The sequence below is a fragment of the Gouania willdenowi genome, unplaced genomic scaffold (assembly GCF_900634775.1).
Source record: "Gouania willdenowi unplaced genomic scaffold, fGouWil2.1 scaffold_62_arrow_ctg1, whole genome shotgun sequence".
NCBI classification, from domain to species: domain Eukaryota; kingdom Metazoa; phylum Chordata; class Actinopteri; order Blenniiformes; family Gobiesocidae; genus Gouania; species Gouania willdenowi.
The window spans coordinates 1278154-1296105 of NW_021145227.1; the positions used below are offsets into that span (position 1 = coordinate 1278154).

Below are 17952 nucleotides of genomic sequence, written 5' to 3' on the forward strand. Positions count from 1 at the left end.
GGGTTAATGATTAGGGTTTAGGATTTAGTAATTGGCGATAATGTTCCTTGCCTTGGTTGCCAACCGCCATAAAACAACACAGAAGAAGAAGAAGGTCTGTGTGTGTGTGTTCTTCAAATATCTCTGTGGATCAGCTTCTATAATGACCAGTTTAGATAGTTACTGATGATAATAGTGGTGAAGTTAGACATCAATGACAACAGACAAATTCATCAACTTTCAACAAAACACTATTTTCATTTGCCAATATTACTGAAGTTTTTTTTTTCTTTTGAAGTCAAGAAAAAAAAAGATCAGACTGTGCTGAGAGTTTCAACATGGCTGCTGCTTGGTTCAAGGGTGTGTGACGTCAAATTTGTTTGGACTGCAATGATATTGGTAATAAATTATTTCATAAATGCTTTACAGAATCCGTGTGCATCTAAACTGACTATTGTGGATTAATGACACTAAACGAGTCCGGACCAAGTCTGTTATGGTCTGAGGAGACCCGAATCTGCGAGGACAACAAATTGGAATGGGATTAGATGGGGTTCAACTCCCTACACAAAGCCAAAATATATGAAAACACAATATTTATCACACATTTCACAGAAAACCTAAATGTTCCTGACGTCCCACCTTCAAACACAACCTCATTTAACCATCCATGAAAAAGCTACTGAACCTCCCACTTTTCTATCGTAATACATACTTCCTACGGGCACTGACCTAGTAATAATAAATGCAAAAACAATGGGTTCCTACGTCCCATTCCAAGACTTCGGACCCTAATTAATGATTCCAGTAAAAAGGTTTAAAATTAATGTGACAATAAATTAATCACAGGTGTTCAGCTTCACAGATTCTACTAATATGTTTACAGCACTCCTATGAAAAGATTATCAATGTATGAGAATAAGAATCAGATCTCAGCAGTGAGTGTTTTTAATAAATGCTGAGTATGGAGTTTACTAAGCTGATAGAATTCAGCACTAAATGAAAAAGGTCAGAATTGTTTAGTGTTGCATTATGTAGGAGCAGAATAATAATCTGTCAATCAGGTGGTCGATTCTACAAAAATAATACAACCACAGATAAAAACAGCTAAATAACTTCTCTACTCAAGCTAGCTGGCCTTCAAGGTAAGGAGAGGAACTCTGACACCTTTGGATTTTAATGGACTTTGAAGTAGAACGTCTGCTCCACATGTTTGGAGAAAAGAGTTAAAGTGATGCATCTGATGCTTCCACAGGGAACTAATTCAAAATAAAGTTATTTCAGCATTACGTAATGTGTAGAACAGGAGGTCTCTGAGGGAGGTCCAGTCCTCAGGTCCAGCCTCCACATCCCTGTGTTGGAGCAGGAATAATATATCAGTTGTTCATCAGAGAGGCTGAGGCAGAACGATGCAGAGCTCATCATCTTCTTCTCCTCACTATGAGCACACCTGATGAAGCTGAGCTCTGCTATCCACACCTGGGAAACTCTTCATGCAGGAGGATCGTGCGTTCTCACTCAGTGTCTGTGCTCCTTCACATCACCCTGTCCTCCATCTCTGTGCTCACTGTGACTCTCAACCTGCTGGTCATCATCTCCATCTCACACTTCAGGTATTGACATGTTCTGTTGTTTTATGACTTGTTATGTTGTTAGACTCCTGCTGTTTTCTGCTTTGATGATAATTGTTGTATCATATAATGATATCAGTGTTTCTCTCTATCTCCTCCAGGAAGCTGCACACTCCCACCAACTTCCTCCTCCTCTCTCTGGCTGTGTCAGATTTCTCTGTTGGGTTCGTCTGGATTTTTCTGATCCTCCTTATTGATGGATGCTGGTTTTTAGGTGCAGGCTGGTGTGTTTTCAATACTGTTTTAGGTTCTGTTGTAGCCTCTGCTTCAATAGGAACTGTTGTGCTGATATCAGTTGATCGTTTTGTGGCTGTTTGTGATCCAATGCACTATCAAACTAAAGTCACTAAAAACAGAGCTAAGATATGCATTGTCCTGTGTTGGGTTGGTTCTATTCTCTTTCACTGTCTGAGACTAAGTAATATTGTAGAAAATCCAGGTCAGTTTGATTCCTGCGCTGGAGAGTGTACGATTTATATACATCCTGTTAGTAGAATTGTGAATATTGTTCTCAGTTTCATCATTCCATTCAGCATCATAGTGGTCCTGTATGTGAGAGTGTTTATAGTGGCTGTGTCTCAGGCCCAGGCCATGCGCTCTCATGTTACAGTGGTGACACTTCAGAGTTCACTGAAGGTTAACAGGTCAGAGCTGAAAGCTGCTAGAGCTCTGGGTGTAGTGGTTGTTGTGTTTCTAATGTGTTTAACTCCATTTTACCTTGTTGTACTTACAACAGGGTTTGGAGTGAAAAGTGTATCATCTTATAGTTTTGTTACAGGTCTGGTTTTGTTCAACTCTCTGCTTAATCCTGTGATCTATGTGTTTCTGTATCCCTGGTTCAGGAAATGTGTGAAATGTGTTTTTTCTCTTCAGATCCTGAAGTCTGACTCCAGTGAGGCCAACATACTGTAAAGAGGAAAAGTCAGTGACAATGTGCTGCTGGGATTTAATACAGTCACTGTAAAACTGTGGTGATGTGTGATGAATGTTTTTAGATTTCTGTTTAGTTTAGCCATGAATGAAAAGAAAACACCTGCTGATGTTTCTAGAAAATGATTTCACACATTGTATTTTATATTTTGAAGTCAAAACTGTTTATCATTATTAAAGTTAAAACCAACTTGGGAATCTTTTACAGTGGCATGATATTGTTTCAGATGAATCTAATGTGCATTAATCACACAAACATTCATGGTGGAGTTATTGATTTAATTTTCAGTTTCTTCATTCCAGTCAGCATCATAGTGGTCCTGTATGTGAGAGTGTTTATGGTGGCTGTGTCTCAGGCCCAGGCCATGCGCTCTCATGTTACAGTGGTGACACTTCAGAGTTCACTGAAGGTTAACAGGTCAGAGCTGAAAGCTGCTAGAGCTCTGGATGTAGTGGTTGTTGTGTTTCTATTGTGTTTAACTCCATTTTACTTTGTTTCACTTACAACAGGGTTTGGAGTGAAAAGTGTATCATCTTACATTTTTGTTATACTTCTGTTTTTCTTCAACTCCCTGCTTAACCCTGTGATCTATGTGTTTCTGTATCCCTGGTTCAGGAAATGTGTGAAATGTGTTTTTTCTCTTCAGATCCTGAAGTCTGGCTCCAGTGAGGCCAACATACTGTAAATCTTATAACAATTTGCTTATTTTGTTTATGTTTGGAGATTTGTCATGACTGTGAAAGCTGGTGGAGTGAACTACAATGAAAAAAAAAAAAATGATATTTTTATGTAAAAATCTGAAGTGCAATCAGAAGTTGCTGATGTGGAGATAAATGTGCACCAATCACATGCACAGCAGGTTGATTCCTGCAGAGTTCAACAAATGATAGAAATGATGAAACAAACACGTTTTATATATGAATAAAAAACTAAGTGTTCAGTCAGTTAAAATTAGGCAGCAATTGTTTATTAGAAACAATGAAGTGAAGCAGTGGGCTATCAAATATGATTAGATCACACTTTACCTCTGTTATTTACAGTGTTACTTTTAAAGATTTATGAAATAAAAACTATAACTGTGAAATAAAAGTGACTCATGTCCTCATTGGTTGGAAAACACCACATCACACAGCTGTTCATTAATGTATTGACTTGCAGTGAAATGTACAGATGAACAGAATAACACAATAGGAATAAACATTTCACAACAGTTTTATTTATCTCAGTATAAACCACCAGTAAAAACATTAGTTTTTTTGGTGGAGGGGGCTTTAAACTCAATAAAGTCTGTACAGTACAGACTATAAGCTATAAAATAATTATTCCCACAATGAGGAACATTTATAATCATTGACAATGAAAAATAAAATGACACCTGTGTGCAGTTGGAAATATGATGTTGTGCAAAATATAGTAAAAAGGTGAAAAAGTGTAACTGAAGATAAGAAGAGATAGGAAGAAAGGAAAACAATGCTTTGAAATAAAAAATAATAATTCATAATTAAATACGTATGAACTCAGTTAGCCTTATTGAGTGTGTGAGTAGACAGCACACTGGTGTGTAGTATGTAGTGCAGGGCTATTCAACTACATCTTGCTGTGGGCCATAATGTTGGAAGGCTATGGTTTGTGGGCCAGACATTCCTGGAACAGTTGGGTTTTTTTTTTTTTTTTTGCCTTATCTGCACATGCTGTCGAAGGTCAACACTTCCTGTAGTGCAATCTTTTTAAATCAACAATGCATGTTTTTTTTTTTTTTTTTTTTTTTTTTTTTTTTTGCAATTAGATGAACTAGTGTAGTCCCCGTCGGAAATATGCATTCATGTACTGGGAGGAGCTTAAGTAGAATTGTCAATTATGTCCAAATTAGCATGTGTTTTGAAGGTTGAATGTAGAAAGAGGTGTACATACTCTGTTCTTTGTCGTGTTATAAAGGGGTATATTTGCGGGTGCAAAGTAAAATAGTGTGTGTGAGATTTACCTGGTTTAATTCTATGGGACATGAACATGATAAATGTGTTTGTTTGTTTTTTACTCATTTTTATATGTTTTTTGTTTGGTGTATTTTTCTGTAATGTACGTTTTTTGGAGTCATGTGTATTTTTGTATCTGTTGTCTTTTTGTGCATTTTTTCTGTAATTATAGTTTTTTGTTGCTGTGGTAGTGTGATTCAGGAGTCATTTTGTGCATTTTTGTATCTTTTTTGGTGTAGCTTTGTGCAATAGAGTTGTCATTTTGTGTATAAATATTTATTTTTGTGTATTTTGAAACATTTTGTGTGTTTTTGGAGCCTTTTTGTATATTTTTGTGCATTTCTGATGTTTTGTTTACTTTTTAAAAAAAATATTGTATAGTTTTTTGTTTTCTTTTACTCATTTAGTATATTTTTATTATAAACACTGTTTGTGTGTGTGTGTGTGTGTGTGTGTGTATGTGTTTACCTCCATCTGTGTGTGTAATCTCTCACACACGCGTGTCATGCACATAATCCGTCACAGGTTGTTGAGAAATAAAAAAAAATTTAAAAAAGAGACAAGGAAGTACCACGAAAAATAAACGTTTTACAACACCAAAGTCGCAAGTTCAGCATGTTTATCCTGGTGTAGTGCACGCATACGCATCAGCCGTGTGTGTGTGTGTTTACATTGTAGTTGCTAGCATCTTAACACATAGAATAATATATATTGTTTGTTGCGCAGAACAAACAATAATCATAGTAGAGCCGTGTTGTGGACCCATCCGCTCACAAAAACATTCCTCTGTCTGATGAAGCAGAATGTTTGTGATAAGGTCGGCTAGTGACCGTCAGCACACCCGCCACCCATAGTCATGAGACGGAGGAGGAAGTGAAGTCCGTGACCCGCGATTTAAAGGAAGTTTGGAATCACGGGAATAATTTTAAATAACCATAAAATATTAAATAACCATGAAATATTAACTTAAATTACTTTTAGCAGTATAAAAAACATTTTTAATATTGACCTTTTTTTCTTTGAACCCATACAAACTGCGACACAGTGACGTCATGAACCCGGAACCGGAAGTAGCGCGTTCAATACCGTGCTCGTTACTGAGAGGTGACGTTTTGAACATTTTGCTACACCAAATTACTCCAAAATAACAGATACACACACTTGGGGTATTTGGAACCCGTTGACTAAGTTTCAGGTTGAACTCATTCCGTCTCGGGGAGATATTCGCTCCACACACACACACACACACACACACACACACACACACACACACACACACACACACACACACACACACACACACACACACACACACACACACACACACACACACACACCTTTTTTGCTTTTATAGATAAATTAATTTATTTTATTCTATAATTGTAATCATCATCAGCCCTCCCTAAGGAAGGGTAAGAAATACTGTATCTAAGGGAGGATATAAAAAGAAAGGGCAGTGTTACACATTGGTGAGGGGGAAGGGAACAGGGAAGAGGGAGTCAGGGTAGGAAATGGAAGGGGTGGGGAAGAGTCAGGAACAGTTCAGCCAGCCTGGTGACAAGTGTTGAGAAATTGAAAGTGGTGAAAGCACCCAGCTTTGGTATAATGGTGGTGGCTGTGGACAGAGGGAAGGAGTGAGTGGTTTTACATCAGGTATTTGGGACCAAAGTGTCTAAGATTAAGCCCAGTACGAGTTTATCCCACAGCCCAAGGCCAGTGCATCCATGGCCAATGTTTGCGCAAGAACTGCTTCTGCGAACCCAGGATCCGCCCCGGGCTCGTAGGTGCAGCTAGGCCGGCAGCAACAACGGGAGCCAAGCTCCAGGCCACCCCCCTCATGAGCGAGCAGCCCCTCCTGACGCCCTAGAGACCTTAGGCCCAGAGGCAGCCACCGCTTCCACACACACACACCCGAGAAAGCCCCAAGGAGCCATGGGCCATAGCAATAACATTAGCGTTGGCCTAACATTAGCATTAGCCAAGCATTAACATTTGTCTGACAATAGCATTAACCTAGCATTAGCATTAGCCTAACATTAGCATTAGGCTAACAGTAGCATTAGCCTAGAATGAGCACCTGCTCTCCTGTTGGGGGGCTCCTGTCAGCCCGGGATGCTGGTGGGGGGGCTGTGGCCTTCGCTTTGGGTGCGGGCATTGCTGCGCCGGGTGGGGTGGCTTGGGGTGGGTCCGTCGGGAGGCCTGGGGTGCTGTGAGGTGGGTCTCCGGCTGTGCTGCTTGGCGCATCCCTGGGGCCCACAGTGCCGTGTGCCCTTCTGCGACATCTACCCTCTCCGGTGGCCCGCCATGTGGACGGGCCGGGCTCATACCAGACAGGCCTCCTACATGGACACTTCACTCACTCCCAGCTGGTCTGGCTCACCCACTTGGTGCACCACACACATATACCCAACCCTTGGGAGGCTGGATGGTGGGGCTAGGGGTGGAGGGGGCTGCCGCCTGTGCTACTAAGTAGTGGTGCGGTGGCGGCACTCCCACCTCTGGCTGCCCTACTAATCCCTCCAATTTTAATTACACCTCAACACACCACCCCTAGGAGGGTGGGACAACCACTTCCACCGTCTGGAGCTATTGCACCACATACATATATATACACATTCTTTTATGTTTAGAATCATCCCTTTGTCGTCTGTCTTTTGACTCACATACACACACCCGAGACACACCCACAAGCTGAAAACAGAGACATTGACCAATCACCGATATGATCTCAGAAGCATCAACCAAGACACCTCCTCCAAAAAGGTGTCTCCAAATCCCCTTTAAAAAAAGACGCGCGACCAGAAACTATAGTTTTTGGGACGCTGGCGTTTCATACTCAACGCGTTTCCCTCCCCATCTTTTCATTTATTTTGAGTTGAAACAGTTAGATTTTTGGAATCAGCAACTGCTTGGTTCGGACGAATCCAGCATCTAGTGACGTGCGTAACAGCCGACGAAGCCTGGCCTGCGACCCACTGTGGTAAGCCACGAGCCATTCTCTAAGCCAGCTGCGAAGGCCAAGACCGCCTGGAACGGCTGAAAGGGGCTATTCTCTGTTGAAACGCAACAGAGAGCAACGGTGGCACGTCCTGCTGCACTGCTTCAAACAGAACCTCCAGGTCCAACCCTGACATCATCTTCAAGGTACCTGAGTGAACTTCCATCAGCAAACTTCATCCACAATAGATCACATCCATACCTCCATAACTACAAACTTACACACACTCACATCCACACCCAGTTCATCTCATTCATGTTTGTTCGTCTCCCCTGTCTGTCTTCCTCTCTTTGTTTTATGAGCTCTGTTTATGATTTTATTCTTTGATTTTATGATCTTATTATTCGAATATGTATCCTGCATTTTTATTCAATATTTAGTAGACTAGCATTCTCCTAGAATAGTGATTTCACTTTATTACATATAATCCTCACTTTTATTAGCCTAGAAATGCATTTTATCATGATTCAATTATCCAATTTCAATTGATATTTTGACTGTGTTAATTGTTGACTTTTGAATAAAAGGTTAAACATAATCTTTGATTCCTCTGATTCATTAAAGCTGTGATTATGGTGTAGATGTTGCTGTTAGAATTCACTTTCCCCTGGTTTCACATTGATGAGTTTAGTCTAAAAACTTAGACATATTTCTCCTGTTAAAAGGAGTGGCACCCCGCAATATTTGAAGTAATATTAATAATCATAATTCATATTCTTAGTTATATAACCCATTAATAATAACTCATCCTCCTACATATATTAAGTCTTTCATATACATATATTAAGTCTTTCATATACATATATATTAAGTCTTTCATATACATATATATTAAGTCTTTCATATATATATTAATTCTTTCATATATATATTAAGTCTTTCATATATATATTAATTCTTTCATATATATATTAAGTCTTTCATATATATATATAATTTCCTGAACGGCTTGCCGTACACACACCCGTAGCTCTTCTTCTCTTCTTCATGGTGTCTACGAATCAGCAGAGTTGGAACTGTCGCCTCCTGCGGTCACAGATTTTTCCGGGTCACGGATTTTGTTTGTCATAGTTTGGTAAACAAAAGACGTTTACATCAACTTTTTTAACTTTAACTGATTTTTAGAGCAACTGCCGCCCTGTGCAGGGTGTACCCTCGCTTAGCGCCCAATGAGAGCCGGAGATTGGCACCGGCAGACCCCCATGACCCTGTAAAACAGGAACAAGTGGGTCTGAAAATGGATGGATGGATGATTTTTAGAGCATCCCAAAGCAGCACAATTTGTCATTTTGACTAAAAAAGCTGTTAAAAGATCCTGAATGCTTTTGTTCCTTTACAACTCAATGGACTGAAAGAGGTGATTTGCATCATCATTGATGTCATTTCAACATGGCACTGCAGAGACTCAAAAATGGTAAAGTAGTCCTGTTTAAAAAAGTTAATAAAACGAATATGTTACAAAATGATGCGTTCTATTAGACATAGATCTTCTAATAAGAACATTTCAAAGGATTTAGGCCACATTTGTAAAAACAGTGAAGGATCCCTTTAAACAACCAAATAAACACAAGAAACTGAATTCTGATTCTAAATGACACATGAACACTTTAATTATAAAATATGTAGCAACTTCTGTATAAGTAGCAAAAGGTTGACCTTTCTTTCCATGTGTAAACTTCACAAACACGTCTAAAATTGGAACAATTTCAACTTCACATTGAACAGCTTGTTAAAAACGCATGTAAAGAAAGTCTTTCAGTGTGGTTCAACCAAGTGTGTTAACCTTTCATGATTTAAAGTCAAATCACAGTTACTCATTCAACAAAAGGTCATTTTTGAGGCTCAACACTCTAGGTCTTAACTTATTATCTTCCAGGACCATCAAGACTTTTGGATGAAGTCACAAGTATTGGTCAAGTTTTTATGGTAACTCAGGTGCAGTGCATAAATTAGTCAGAAAAGCACGACATACCCTTCAGCCAGTGTGGGGAACTCCACAACTATGTTACCCTCAAGCACAACAGCAACCTTGTCAGGGAAGAAGCCAATAGTATCTGTTGAACCAGCACTAGACAGGAGAAGATCAACTGGTACGTCGTTGATTTCTGGTTCATCTGGCTGTGGCACCTAAAGATGTTATACAGTGAATGAAAATAAATACTTACATCACATGTCTTTAGAAATCCAGAGTCATCTTCATGCAGATACGTTGGGTGGGTACCGAGGACAGCAGCTCATTGAATATTGGCATCATCTTGTTCCTGAAGAGTGAGTGAAAGCATTCTTGCTTTAGATTTGTACTGGGAAAAGCATAAAGCTATTCATTCAAAAACTCCTATAATGTCTGTAGTGGGTAATGATGTCATTATATAGCACTGCTCTAGTCTAAAGTCATGGGAGTTCAAACAGAGGTTCACCAAAACTCCCAGATCCATTGTTATCATACATAAAGTACCACAATCCAAAACTGATCAAAGCCAGAAGACGGGGGATATGTTTGTCTAACTCAGCATAGAAATGAGTTTTTAGGTTCAGGTGTGAAATTCTGTGAAATTCCAAACAAATCTATAAAAATAAAAACAATTGTAGCTGTAAAGAAGGGGACAAAAACATAATATGTCACATAAACAACAGTTTACATACAACATAGAGATGGAATGCTCTCTGAATTTGTCAGATGATTGAAATATCTAGTGAAAGAGGTGGTCATATACTTCCAAACAATAGGTCACATTAAAGAAAATGTTCTAACCTGTGATTCCATCTTAAGGCCTGGCCATCGTTACAGAAACTCTTTGACATGCAAGTCATCATTGATGACCTCTTGGCGTCGTAGGGCAAAAGTATTCTGAATTAACTTAGAAATATTTAAGAGGTTCTAAAGATGTACTGAATGCACAAACCAGACTGATGATTCATTATTTAGGTTGCTTCCATTTCAGCCTATAGAACAAAAAGAAGAAACAAATAGTGGCTGTACATTTGCAACAATTTCATCTCCACTCAGTAAGATGGGTTTCTGCAGAGAACTGCAATGTAAATATAGATGAGACAAAATGAAAACCTAATTTAATCAGGAATGTGAGGAGAAATGAACTTTAAAGTGCAGAACCTTCTGCTTTTGAAAATAAACAGTGCAAATGAATCAACCAAACCATTAATACCTAAGAGTCTGAAAACTAATCAATGACCAGGAAATAATATCAAACATTTGAAACATTTAGAAGTAAAATTAATCCCAACCATTTATACTATTTTCCTTACTTATGGGCTTATGATGTAAATGTAAATTATTATTGGCTGGTGACAGAGAGAAACCTAGAGCTGAGATAGATTTGTATTTACAAACAATGCACAAAAATATTCACTTCTAAAATCAGGAAAACTTGAACATTTCCCCAAATCTCTTCTAAAAGGCTGCTATAAGGTGGAAGATTGAGAAGCAAGTGCTGGAACGAGTGGGTCATGTGATGCAAATGGGAAATGATAGACTGATGAAAGCAATGGTGTTAGGGTGGAATAATAAGTTGGAAGGATGTGAGAAGAAGAAGAAAACGATGCTGTATATGAAGAGAATGATGAATGAGGCGGGGTTTGACTGGACTGATGTGGAGAGGTTGTGTGGTGACAGGAAGAAATGGAAGGTATGGTGAGGGAGAGAATGGAGCATTTGTACAAATGGGAGTGTCAGAAAGGACCTGAGTATGTGTGGGTGACAGTGAACTTAGAATGAAAGGAATGAAAGGAGAGTGATTGACTTAGTGTGTAGGTATGAGGGGTGTGGGAAGGTCTGCTGGAGTAAGGCAGGCCTGACCAATCATCAGAAGAATATGCATTAAGTGGCTGAGGAGAGAGTGAGATATGAGTGTAGGATGTGTGGAATGAGTGTGGAAACAGAAGGTGAGAGAGTGATTCATGAACGGACATGTACGGGGGATGAGAGGGTGGTGGATGGGAGGAGTACAGTGTGGATCATTTATGGAAACTATGTGAGACATAGGACAAGATGCAGAGTAAATGGCCTTTGAGTGGGGGGTGGAGTGGAGGTGGGTAAAGGGGAGGATGGGGGTGTAGAGGCCAAAGCGTTGGTGGAATGAGAGCGAGAGGGAGGACTTCCGTGTGCCCGGGGTGCCAGAGGGAATTGTTGGATGCCAACATGGAGAGGCACCAGAGGAGCTGCATGGTATGGGACCCTGGGGGGGGGGAAAGCCCCTGACGGGGACCGACGGCCCAAAATCAAAACGAAAATGAAATGTATGAATGTAAGAAGTAAATAAAATCAGACTTTCCACACAAGAAAACGTTAATCTGGTGTTAATATGAGGGGAAAAACAGAGATTTTAACTGTGGCTCAGACAGAAAAATGTGTCAGATCCTTACCATGCAGTAATCTGATCAATAATCTGATCAAATCAACCTGTTACATTGTTTATCAACAAAGGCCTTTCAAATTAAAAGTGCACTTTATCATTTTCACTGATTTCAATGACATTTACAAGTGTTGGGAAAACTCCATGTTCAGTGATTTCTAGACATCCCCAAAAATAATGACATCATGGCCCCGCCTCCTTCGCTTCAAACCTCTTTCATTCACAGATTACGTACTTTTGGTTACGCCTAAAAAAGTGCTTAAGGAGAATAGTAATAATCAAATAATAAGAATTATTTTTTGTCAATATTTGCATGTTTGGTATTGAAGTCATCCAAAAGTCATCAGTTACATCACTATAATATAGTGATACTTAGAGTAAGTTACTGATTCCATTTTTTAACAGGTAACTTGTAATTGTACTGATTTTATTTTTTAAAGTAACTCTCCCAATCCAGTGTATCATTGAATACAGTGGTTACAAACGTTTTCTGATGTACCCACCTTTGAAAAATGAAAAACTCCCAGGTCCCCTCATCGTGACAAACCTCATAGAAACTATTTACAATTTGTAATCACATATTTCATATCAGTAATACAGCTTTCTATTAATAAAGTGCTTATTGTTTATGATTCATTGAATTAATTTGATGAGTACAGTGTCTGTCAGAAGTATGTATTCATGTGGGAGTTTAAGTAGAGTTGTCAATTATGGACAAATGAATATGTGTTTGAAGGTTGGATTTACAAAACATGTGTACATAATCTGTAGTGTTAAGAAGGGGAATATTTGTAGGTACAAAGTAAAATATCGTGTGTGATTTCACTGGTTTAATCCCATAGGACATGTGCTTGATGAATTGATAAATAAAGTTTGTACCAAAGGGGTGGTTTAGGTAGAATCTGATAAAAGACATAAATTCATACAAATATAAATATTTATTTAACATTTGTTAGTGCGGGGTGATTATCGTGTGTGTGTGTGTGTGTGTGCGTGTATGCGTGTGTGTGTGTGTGTGTGTGTGTCAAAGCTAATGATGAATGGCTCCTTTTCTTGGGGAAAATCCTTTTTAGAATTATTTCTTCCTTTCACTAATTTCCCATGACAAGTTCAGTCTGACAATCTGAGAGACAACCTCAGTCAATAACTTGAGTAAGTAATAGTGTCTGATGCAGTAATGTCAATACAAACATAGTTTATTATCCAAAAACATGATTATAATAAAAGTCAATATGAAAAGAAATAAATTATTTTCCAAAAAAACATGATTATAATATACATTGTAATAAATAACAGTTAACCTAATGTAACTTTACATTAATAAACTGTTGTATTTTTATTATCACTCCTCAGTGGGAGCAGTCTCACACACACACACACACATCAGAAAACACAGACTGTGACATCGACACTCTCACACCAGAGACAAACTGCAGTGACGTCATGAACCTGGAACAGGAAGTAGCACGCTCCATACCGCGCTCTATACCAAGAGGGAAAAATTTAAATGAACGTTTTGCAAAACCAAATTACAGATACACACACTTAGCGTGTGTACAAGCTTTGATAAAGTTTCAGGTTGAACAGACGCCACACACACACACACACACACACACGCACGCACGCACGCACGCACACACACACACAGACAAAGAGACCATCTTTGATTTATTAGGTAGATGTTAACATCACTTATAAGAAAACTAGAACGGATGATCACGAGATCTTTAATGTTAAAAAAATTTAAATAAAACCATGATTTTTCATTTATGCTGCTTAGAGAAAAAAAAATATAGGACATGACCAGTACACTAACTTCATCTATAGTTAATCACCTGCTTCATTTATTAAAAACAAGATGGTAAATCATATCTAATGCATAGATAAATGCATTAATTATTCAATATGAATTATTAAATATCCAGACAAATTGAGTTTTAATTCACATTCTGTATGTTTTTTGAAAGCATAATTAAGTAGAGATTCAAGGCTGATGGGCTGTTCCTATTAGAACATCAAGTGTGTGAGGGAACTTCCACTGACTTTTTCAGCCCTTCTTGTTCCTTTTCAGTAAGTTTCATCTCCACAGACGTATTGTAAGGAAATTACCCAGAGTTCATTGCATTGTGATGTATGTCAAAAATCTCCTGGTAAACCAGCTGGAGACGTTTTAAAAGCCACGTGAAACGAGTGAATAAGTAACAAAAACATTGTAACATAGTGAAACATTTGGACAAATACCATATAATTCATCTGTTGTTACAGTTAAAGGTAAAATCACTTTTTGTGTCTTTGTTGCTCCTATGTTATACAGGTTATATTGACAGTTTATATTGAGATATGTCTAAGTTTTTAGTGTTTTAAAAGAAACCAAGAAAGAACAGGTTTAATCTGTGTGTAAATCTATGTGTGTATATATGTTTATATTTGTGTAATTGTAGATACATTGTGTATAGTTAAGTTGTTGTATTGTGCTTCACATGCTAACGTGACAGTGAGTGGTTTTGCTTTGTAGTTTGCTTCTTTTTTGATTTGTGTAAATTTGTTTATTATCTCTTAGTAACTTTTTACGACTCGACTAAAATGTAGTTTGGGGAAAAAAAAATAAGAATGAGATTGTAAATGATTCCAATAGTATCAGTAGTGCACTGGCTCCATCATGTAGCCTATAGGGAGGTAAATACATTTATGACACTGTTTAATGCATAAAATAAACAGTAACTGAACAGTGAACCCTGAAGTTTTTTCCTCTGAGAACAAAACAAAACTAACAAAATGTATTTACTGGACACAGAAATAACACTTTTTATTTCTAGTGCTTCAAGCCCTCACAGCCTCACACACTCCATCACTTTCCAGGTGACATCAGACCAGTCCTCCAGGAATGGTCCCAGTCCTCCTCCAGGAATGGTCCCAGTCCTCCAGGAATGGTCCCAGTCCTCCAGGAATGGTCCCAGTCCTCCAGATGAGCTACTCTGTGTCTGAGTTGAACTGACTCTGTGCTTTTAAAGCATCCTTGTTGTTCTGCTGGTTCTCCTTCACTGAGTTCTAATCACTGCTGGTCACATGGAAAGTTTACAATCTATTCACATGGTCCAACCTGTGGAACAGCACATCTATACTGTAGCCCTACCACCACCTCCTGGCTCTACATTTACCTGCACTTATTACAAGATGTTTAACTGATAATATCATCTGTTTTGCTGAAATGATTGATTCTCAATATTTAATGGTTTCACAAACCAAAAGGTTGTTTTCTGCACTAATTTACTCTTAAACCAGCAGCTGTTTTCAGACAGAGAACCTGTAAATTAACATCTTTAAGCATGAAACTAATAATGTAAGTTTAGTAGAGTTTACTGACGTTAGCTAAGGTATGTAGCCTGTGCTACTAAAACTATCTAAACAGAGGCTCATTTAGCTTTTTAAATACTTTAAAGTGACTAAATAAACTTTTTAATAAGTCCATGAATGAGACCCTTCTGTCTCCTGTTTATTTATTTTTTCCTCTCAACAATGTGTAGCTGTCACAGAGCCATCCAGATAGAGCTGTTATTATATTCTAATTCTACCATAAACTGTCATAAATGTATCTACATCGTCTCCTTCAAAAACTCTAAACCCAACCTGGCAACACAGCTGTTGTTGACTTGTCCTGTGTTATATGTGTAGTTTATTTATTGTTTGATTTAGGCCCATTTATTTATTTATTTATTATATAGAATTAGATGAAATCAATAATATTGATTATGTGTAGGACAAGGAGGACAAACATTCCTCAGAGAAACTGTTGTCATGGCAACAATCTGAGGGAGTTGTGTGTCTACTTTCTTCTTCTCTGAATAAACTTTTCTGATTTACATCAACAGGCTTTTCTTTTTCCCAAAATGTTTTTCCCACAATTCTTCTCCTCATAATTCAACTTTCTGGAACAATAATAAGAATATTGACTATTGACAGGAAATCAGTTTTTATTGGTCATTGATTTGAATGAAATTATTTTTGTGACTGATTTGATGGATTATAATGGCTCCTTATTGAGTTGTGCACATGTTATTAGAAAGCATAATATATTGTTATCATTTCTTTTTTAAGAACAAAAATTTTCCCAAGTGTGATTCTAAATGAATGGACTCCATACTGTACAAAAACTTTACTTCATATAATCACTTTAGGAGTTTTTTTGGGTCAAACATTTAATGTTTAAGACATGTTTATCATTTTGTAACACATACACATACTGATAATAACAGAAAACATGGTCATTAAACTGAACTGTTCCTGGACTGTAACTATGGTGATCTGGTGAATGTAACCAAATATAAACACAACTAACCACATCTATGCGGTGCCAAGTGTAAAAATGTAGTATAAAAGTTGTAGCTAACACATTTTCATTATTTATCTCACTTTTCTCATATTTAGCACATTTTCCTACATTTAACACAACATGTAACCACATATATAGAGGTAAAAAAGCATTAAATCTAAATATTGAAATCTAGATCTAAATGGTATATGTTATATCTAAATGTTAAATGTTACATGTTATATCCATCCATCCATTTTCTTACCCGCTTATTTCCCGTTTAACAGGGTCGCGGGGGTCTGCCGGTGCCAATCTCCGGCTCTCATAGGGCGCTTGGCGGGGGTACACCCTGGACAGGGCGCCAGTCCATCACAGGGCAACAGAGACACAGACAACCATTCACTCTCTCATTCACTCCTATGGGCAATTTAGAGACTCCAATCAACCTTACAGTCATGTTTTTGGATTGTGGGAGGAAGCCGGAGTACCCGGAGGAAACCCACGCAGCACGGGGAGAACATGCAAACTCCACACAGAAAGGACCCAAGTGTCCACCCCAGGGCTTGAACCCAGGACCTTCTTGCTGTGAGGCGGACGTGCTAACCACTAAGCCACCGTGCGCCCCATACATGTTATATCTAAATGTTAAATCTAATTCTAAATGTTAAATCTAAATGTTAAATGTTAAATCTATTTTCAGACCTCTGATTGGCTGACATCCATCCTGTATTGATAAACTTCATTTTCAGACCATGGAGAAGGAGAAGAGATTAACTGTCTACTCAGAACACTTTACAATATTACAATATGCTCAAAGATGATTATGGACTTTTGACCAAATAACATAAAAAAAAAAAAACATACTGCAGCTTTAAGCGAAGGGATGAGTACTGCTGAATTTTCACCTGCTAACTTTCTAGGTGTTTAGAACCGTGATCGTTTTACTCAACCATATTTTCACACATTTTTGCAGCTTCATAGGCCAGTTAGCTCAGCTGGTCAGAGCGTGGTGCTAATAACGCCAAGGTCACCATTCCTAAACCTGGAAGAAAATTCACAAATAGCCAAAAATCTAGAATGACTGTCAGTAAAGAAGCTTCTTTTTGACATCTTAATAAATCAGCAAGTAGGACAAATACCAATTTATTGATGAATAATCCCAGAACAATTTAGGTTAAAGATCACATTACTCCTGTATTAGCCTCTCTGCATTGGCTTCCCATAAAATATAGAATAGAATTCAAGATTCTTCTTCTCACTTATAAAGCCCTAAATGGACAGGCACCAGTCTATCTCAAGGAGCTTGTAGTACCATACAATCCCCCCAGAACACTACGCTCTCAAAATGCTGGACTACTCGTTGTTCCATTTGTCTCTAGAAGTAGTATAGGAGGAAGAGCTTTCAGTTATCAGGCCCCACTTCTCTGGAACCATCTACCAACCACGGTTCGGGGGGCAGACACCCTCTCTACCTTTAAGGTTAGGCTCAAAACATTCCTCTTTGGTAAAGCTTTTAGTTAGGAAGCAGCTCATAGCTCATAATTAAGATGCAATAGGCATAGACTGCCAGTGGGGGGGTCTGGCATGCTCGGTTGGAGAGAGGTTGGAGAGGGCATTAAGAGAGAGGTCATTTAGGTTAGAGAGGGACCGGAGAGGGTCCCATTCCTCTCTCAAACACTCCCTCTATGTCTGCTTCTTCCCTTGTGTGTTTGCTCCTGTACTCCTTCTGGCTTTTGTCTTGCAGGTCCGTGGGATCCTCAG

The 17952-nt window shown here is 38.5% G+C and overlaps 1 protein-coding gene across 1 annotated transcript; it reads left to right on the forward strand.

The window, feature by feature from the left end:
• Positions 1–1287: 1287 nt before the first annotated feature.
• Positions 1288–2522, forward strand: LOC114460704 (trace amine-associated receptor 8a-like). Its single transcript, XM_028442630.1, has 2 exons — positions 1288–1592; positions 1712–2522. Exons 1-2 carry the CDS (start codon positions 1420–1422, stop codon positions 2520–2522), a joined length of 984 nt encoding a protein of 327 aa, XP_028298431.1. The 5' UTR covers positions 1288–1419.
• Positions 2523–17952: the final 15430 nt, after the last annotated feature.